A 7,660-nucleotide genomic window follows, 5' to 3' on the forward strand; every position below is an offset into this window, starting at 1 on the left:
CCCAACCCCTTATCAACCGTACTCCCTTATCCCCAACCCCTTATCATCCATCCACCCTTATCCCCAACCTCTTATCATCCATCCACCCCTATCCCCAACCCCTTATCATCCATCCACCCCTATCCCCAACCCCTTATCAACCGCACTCCCTTATCCCCAACCCCTTATCATCCATCCACCCTTATCCCCAACCTCTTATCATCCATCCACCCCTATCCCCAACCCATTATCAACCATCCACCCCTATCCCCGACCCCTTATCATCCATCCACCCCTATCCCCAACCCCTTATCATCCATCCACCCCTATCCCCAACCCCTTATCAACCGTACTCCCTTATCCCCAACCCCTTATCATCCATCCACCCCTATCCCCTTATCATCCATCCACCCCTATCCCCAACCCCGTATCATCCATCCATCCCTATCCCCAACCCCTTATCAACCATCCACCCCTATCCCCAACCCCTTATCATCCATCCACCCCTATCCCCAACCCCGTATCATCCATCCACCCCTATCCCCAACCCCTTATCATCCATCCATCCACCCCTATCCCCAACCCCGTATCATCCATCCACCCCTATCCCCGACCCCTTATCAATCATCCACCCCTATCCCCGACCCCTAATCAATCATCCACCCCTATCCCCAACCCCGTACCAACCATCCACCCCTATCCCCAACCCTGTATCATCCATCCACCCCTATCCCCAACCCCGTATCATCCATCCACCCCTATCCCCAACCCCGTACCAACCATCCACCCCTATCCCCAACCCCTTATCATCCATCCACCCCTATCCCCAACCCCTTATCATCCATCCACCCCTATCCCCAACCCCGTACCAACCATCCACCCCTATCCCCAACCCCGTATCAACCATCCACCCCTATCCCCAACCCCGTACCAACCATCCACCCCTATCCCCAACCCCTTATCATCCATCCACCCTTATCATCCATCCACCCCTATATCCAACCCCTTATCATCCATCCACCCCTATATCCAACCTCTTATCATCCATCCACCCCTATATCCAACCCCTTATCATCCATCCACCCCTATATCCAACCCCTTATCATCCATCCACCCTTATCATCCATCCACCCCTATATGCAACCCCTTATCATCCATCCACCCTTATCCCCAACTCCTTATCATCCATCCATCCATCCCTATCCCCAACCCCTTATCATCCATCCACCCTTATCCCCAACTCCTTATCAACCATCCACCCCTATATCCATCCCCTTGTCAATCCAACACCCCACATCTCTTTCTGCATGACACACCCCTACCCTCTCCTATCTACCCTACCTCTCCTGTCTACTTCACCCAACCCTTTCACTGACACCCCTCTGACAACCCCTCTGACACCCCCCTGACACACTTGTTCCATGTGTGCTGTGCTGCATGAACTGTGGCTTCACCTGATACCTGGCACACCTCCACATGGCCCTTCACACCTGGTATACCTGGCCTTGCCCTGTACCTGGCGTTTCACACCTGGCACACCTGGCCTGGGCTCCTACCTGGCTCTTCACACCTGGCACATCTGACCCTTCACACCTGGCCCCTACCACACCTGACACCCCAGGACCACTCGGGCACTCTGGGGGCTGAGGAGTTCAAGGCCTGCCTGATCAGTCTGGGCTTCGATATCGCCAACGATGCACAGGTACTGAACACCGCTCCACACTGCAGGGGCCTGAGGTTAACGATGTCATTTTGTTCTTTTTGTTTTTTTTATTCCCTTCCATCCCCCCTCTACCTCAATGTATTCCCTTCCATCCCCCCCTCTACCTCAATGTATTCCCTTCCATCCCCCTTCTACCTCAATGTATTCCCTTCCATCCCCCCCTCTACCTCAATGTATTCCCTTCCATCCCCCCCTCTACCTCAATGTATTCCCTTCCATCCCCCCCTCTACCTCAATGTATTCCCTTCCATCCCCCCCTCTACCTCAATGTATTCCCTTCCATCCCCCTTCTACCTCAATGTATTCCCTTCCATCCCCCCCTCTACCTCAATGTATTCCCTTCCATCCCCCCTCTACCTCAATGTATTCCCTTCCATCCCCCCTCTACCTCAATGTATTCCCTTCCATCCCCCCTTCTACCTCAATGTATTCCCTGTACCCACCTCTATCCCCCTTCTACCTCAATGTATTCCCTGTACCCACCTCTATCCCCCTTCTACCTCAATTTATTCCCCTCTATCCCCCCTCTACCTCAATGTATTCCCTGTACCCACCTCTATCCCCCCTCTACCTCAATGTATTCCCTGTACCCACCTCTATCCCCCTTCTACCTCAATTTATTCCCCTCTATCCCCCCTCTACCTCAATGTATTCCCTGTACCCACCTCTATCCCCCCTCTACCTCAATGTATTCCCTGTACCCACCTCTATCCCCATTCTACCTCAATTTATTCCCCTCTATCCCCCCTTTACCTCAATGTATTCCCTGTACCCACCTCTATCCCCCCTCTACCTCAATTTATTCCCTGTACCCACCTCTATCCCCCCTCTACCTCAATGTATTCCCTGTACCCACCTCTATCCCCATTCTACCTCAATTTATTCCCCTCTATCCCCCCTTTACCTCAATGTATTCCCTGTACCCACCTCTATCCCCCCTCTACCTCAATTTATTCCCTGTACCCACCTCCATCCCCCCCTCTACCTCAATTTATTCCCTGTACCCACCTCTATCCCCCCTCTACCTCAATTTATTCCCTGTACCCACCTCTATCCCCCCTCTACCTCAATGTATTCCCTGTACCCACCTCTATCCCCCCTCTACCTCAATGTATTCCCTGTACCCACCTCTATCCCCCTTCTACCTCAATTTATTCCCCTCTATCCCCCCTCTACCTCAATGTATTCCCTGTACCCACCTCTATCCCCCCTCTACCTCAATGTATTCCCTGTACCCACCTCTATCCCCATTCTACCTCAATTTATTCCCCTCTATCCCCCCTTTACCTCAATGTATTCCCTGTACCCACCTCTATCCCCCCTCTACCTCAATTTATTCCCTGTACCCACCTCCATCCCCCCCTCTACCTCAATTTATTCCCTGTACCCACCTCTATCCCCCCTCTACCTCAATGTATTCCCTGTACCCACCTCTATCCCCATTCTACCTCAATTTATTCCCCTCTATCCCCCCTTTACCTCAATGTATTCCCTGTACCCACCTCTATCCCCCCTCTACCTCAATTTATTCCCTGTACCCACCTCCATCCCCCCCTCTACCTCAATTTATTCCCTGTACCCACCTCTATCCCCCCTCTACCTCAATTGATTCCCTGTACCCACCTCTATCCCCCCCTCTACCTCAATTTATTCCCTGTACCCACCTCTATCCCCCCTCTACCTCAATGTATTCCCTGTACCCACCTCCATCCCCCCTCTACCTCAATTTATTCCCTGTACCCACCTCCATCCCCCCCTCTACCTCAATTTATTCCCTGTACCCACCTCCATCCCCCCTCTACCTCAATTTATTCCCTGTACCCACCTCCACCCCCCCCCCTACCTCAATTTATTCCCTGTACCCACCTCCATCCCCCCCTCTACCTCAATTTATTCCCTGTACCCACCTCCATCCCCCCTCTACCTCAATGTATTCCCTGTACCCACCTCTATGCCCCTTGTACCTCAATTCTTCTTCTGTCCACCCCCCATCTTAATGTCCACCTGGGTACCTGTGACATCCCTCCCCTACTTTATCCCCCCCCATATTTCCTCTTCCACCTTTCAATCTGTTCCTCCTTCGTACTGTTTGTCCCTGGCTGGTACCTGTAGAAGAAAACAGGGATGATGGAAGCGGAAGACTTCAAAACCTGCCTTATCTCCCTCGGTTACAACATGGTAAAGCCAAACCACCCGTTCCATCTCGCCCTCTGTCAAGTACCCTCCTATGTGTGCCTATGAACCTATGAGTGTATCAATATGTATCTTATCTGCCTTGTAGCCATTTGTGGAAAGGCAACAAATGTTCACTTGTCTCAGATCAGTCCACATTCATTTGGAAACAAAACGGTCCACCAATCACGATCAGATTGATCTCTTAACGAGAAAATATGTCTTGTCTCTCATTTACAGTATAAAAAGCATAGTTTGTTTACGTCATAGCCTGAGACCTGGTTAAAAGTAGTCCACTATATTATAGGGACTGGTATGCCATTTGGAACAGTCTATATATCACCTTTATGTGAAAGCTCCATCTGCTAACTGCAGTATGTGATGTGATGCTTGCAGTGTAATTTGCTTGTTGCTCTGGTGATGGTCTCCTTGGTGATAGTGTTTATGGTTCCTGTCCAATAGGGTGAAGCGGAGTTCTCTCGCATCATGAGCATCGTGGATCCCAACCGGGTGGGCGTGGTCACATTCCAGGCCTTTATTGACTTCATGTCCCGAGAGACGGCTGATACTGACACCGCTGACCAGGTCATGGCCTCCTTCAAGGTCCTGGCTGGGGACAAGGTAATCATATACATTTAGCAATTATTCAATTAATCAAGCTAGCAAGCAATCAAATCAATCAGTTAATCAACCAATCAGTTAATCAATCAGTTAATCAGTTAAACAATCAGTTAATCAGTTAATCAATCAGTTAATCAATCAGTCAATCAGTTAATCAATCAGTCAATCAATCAATCAGTTAATTGGTTAATCAATCAGTCAATCAGGTAATCAGTCAACCAATCAGTCAATCAGTTAACCTGTTAGTGATCCCTTCCCGTGCCAATCCTGTTAGCGGGATCAATTTGACAACATCCAGTGAAATTGCAGAGCGCCAAATTCAAACTACAGAAATATCAATATTCAAGATAACCGAAAAATATAACTGAAATATATCAAAATAAAGCTTAACTTCTTGTTAATCTAGCCGCAGTGTCAGATTTCAAAAAGGCTTCACGGCGAAAGCAAACCATGCGATTATCTGAGGACAGCGCCCCGCACACAAACACATTAAAATAATTTTCAACCAGGCAGGTGGCGACACAAAAGTCAGAAATAACGATATAACAAATGCCTTACCTTTGAAAATCTTCTTCTGTTGGCACTCCAAAATGTCCCAGAAACATCACAAATGGTCCTTTTGTTCGATGATGTCCTTCTTTATATCCCCAAAATGTCAAAATGGCGCGTTTGATTCAGATATACACCGGTTCCAACTCGCCCTACATGACTACAATCATCTGGCAGGGCTATACAGTCAACAGCAGATCAACAATCATCTGGCAGGGCTATACAGTCAACAGCAGATCAACAATCATCTGGCAGGGCTATACAGTCAACAGCAGATCAACAATCATCTGGCAGGGCTATACAGTCAACAGCAGATCAACAATCATCTGGCAGGGCTATACAGTCAACAGCAGATCAACAATCATCTGGCAGGGCTATACAGTCAACAGCAGATCTATAATCATCTGGCAGGGCTATACAGTCAACAGCAGATCAACAATCATCTGGCAGGGCTATACAGTCAACAGCAGATCTACAATCATCTGGCAGGGCTATACAGTCAACAGCAGATCTATAATCATCTGGCAGGGCTATAGAGTGAATACAGACATCAAACATGAAATCCTTATTTACTAAACTAAACTATTCTTCCCTTCTTCTCTCTTCCTACACCAGAACTTCATCATGGCTGATGAGCTTCGTCGTGAGTTGCCTCCTGATCAGGCAGAGTACTGCATCGCCCGCATGGCGCCCTACTCCGGCACCGACGCCGTCCCCGGCGCCCTGGACTACATGTCCTTCTCCACCGCACTCTACGGAGAGAGTGACCTCTGAGTGACCTTTGGATGACCTTTGACCCCTGACCTGGGAGGTTATGTCCTATGAGGTCGCTCACCAGTCTACCTGCTCTCTCCACCGCCCACAAGACCCTCCTACTGCCCTCCCAGTGAGCACAAGACGTTGACAAAACGTCCTTTTGTTTGAAAAGACGTCAAAAATACATATTTCTGGTTGAAAATATGTAAGTTTTGGTAAAAATATGTTTAAAAAAATATGTATTTTTGATTGAAAAGACATCAACATCTTGTTCTCACTGGGCCATCACTACAGCCCTGCTCTAGTCTGGGTCCCAGATCTGTTGGTGATATCTTACCATACCGTCACTCATCGTTGTCATGCCAGTTTGCCAAAACATCACAAGACAGATCTGGCATCAGGCTAGCTCTGCTCTACAGCGCTCAAAACAGAACAGATAGATATGGCATCAGGCTAGCTCTGCTCTACAGCGCTAAAAACAGAACAGATCGATATGGCATCAGGCTAGCTCTGCTCTACAACACTCAAAACATGTTTCTATGTTGCTGGCCTTATATTATATGCCATTGTCATCCTGTCTGCCACTTTCTCCTCTTTCACCCCTTCCACCGCCCTTAGCTTCCTACATTGAATTTGCCCCTAGACGCTGATCTTGGGTCAGTTTAGCATTTCCCCCGCTAATGGTTAAGGTTAGGACTGGGAGAGGGGATGCTGATTCTAGATTATGTACCTAGGGAAAACTTCACCCCGGAGAAAGACCCTCCCCTTCCTTCCTTCCTTCCTTCCTTCCTTCCTTCCTTCCTTCCTTCCTTCCTTCCTTCCTTCCTTCCTTCCTTCCTTCCTTCCTTCCTTCTTTCCTTCTTTCGTTCCTTCCTTCTTTCCTTCCTTCCTTCTTTCCTTCCTTACTTCCTTCCTTACTTCCTTCCTTACTTCTTTCCTTCCTTCCTTCCTTCCCCACTCCCTCCCTCACACTCTGCCTCAGTTGCACTTGCTTCCTGTGCAGCAATGCAGCAAATCTCTCCAGGTTTACAAAGAGGGGGAGAAATGTATTTCGTTCTTGTTATTGTTTTTCTTCAGAAAATGAATAAAGTTAACATATTTTATTATACAGAACAAAAAAATGTATTTTTTCTTCACCTGATGAAAAAATAAAAATAAAGAAAGAAAAATTGCTATAATTGCTTAAGACTTATTCCTACTTTGCCACAGTACACACTGACATAGTATCACAATATACCTCTGCTGTGCCTCTGATGGAGCTAACTGCCTTAGTAATGACCTGATGCTTCAGAACAGAAGGAACTGCCTTAGTAATGACCTGATGCTTCAGAACAGAACTAACTGCCTTAGTAATGGCCTGATGCTTCAGAACAGAACTAACTGCCTTAGTAAAGGCCTGATGCTTCAGAACAGAATGAACTGCCTTAGTAATGACCTGATGCTTCAGAACAGAACGAGCTGCCTTAGTAATGACACAATGACCTGATGCTTCAGAACAGAACAAACTGCCTTAGAAATGACACAATGACCTGATGCTTCAGAACAGAACGAACTGCCTTAGTAATAACCTGATGCTTCAGAACAGAACAAACTGCCTTAGTAATGACACAATGACCTGATGCTTCAGAACAGAACGAACTGCCTTAGTAATGACACAATGACCTGATGCTTCAGAACAGAACTAACTGCCTTAGTAATGGCCTGATGCTTCAGAACAGAATGAACTGCCTTAGTTCTGTTCTGAAGCATCAGGTCATTACTAAGGCAGTTAGTTCTGTTCTGAAGCATCAGGTCATTACTAAGGCAGTTCGTTCTGTTCTGAAGCATCAGGTCATTAATAAGGCAGTTCGTTCTTTTCTG

The 7,660-nt window shown here is 47.7% G+C and overlaps 1 protein-coding gene across 5 annotated transcripts in view; it reads left to right on the forward strand.

Annotated features, from left to right (window-relative positions):
* The window catches only part of LOC110512290 (alpha-actinin-1-like), a 116,224-nt gene extending 109,249 nt beyond the window's left edge, over nucleotides 1-6,975 (forward strand). For 3 of the 5 annotated variants that reach the window (XM_036955342.1, XM_036955345.1, XM_036955346.1), the window contains 4 exons: nucleotides 1,601-1,681; nucleotides 3,815-3,880; nucleotides 4,337-4,495; nucleotides 5,660-6,975. In XM_036955342.1, coding sequence (XP_036811237.1) covers nucleotides 1,601-1,681; nucleotides 3,815-3,880; nucleotides 4,337-4,495; nucleotides 5,660-5,818 — 465 coding nt within the window. In that variant the 3' untranslated portion in view covers nucleotides 5,819-6,975. The remainder of the gene's footprint in view (nucleotides 1-1,600; nucleotides 1,682-3,814; nucleotides 3,881-4,336; nucleotides 4,496-5,659) is intronic. The other 2 variants (XM_036955344.1, XM_036955343.1) reach the window with 2 other exon arrangements.
* The last annotated feature ends 685 nt before the right edge of the window (nucleotides 6,976-7,660 follow it).

The sequence above is a fragment of the Oncorhynchus mykiss genome, chromosome 19, assembly GCF_013265735.2.
Source record: "Oncorhynchus mykiss isolate Arlee chromosome 19, USDA_OmykA_1.1, whole genome shotgun sequence".
Taxonomy (NCBI): domain Eukaryota; kingdom Metazoa; phylum Chordata; class Actinopteri; order Salmoniformes; family Salmonidae; genus Oncorhynchus; species Oncorhynchus mykiss.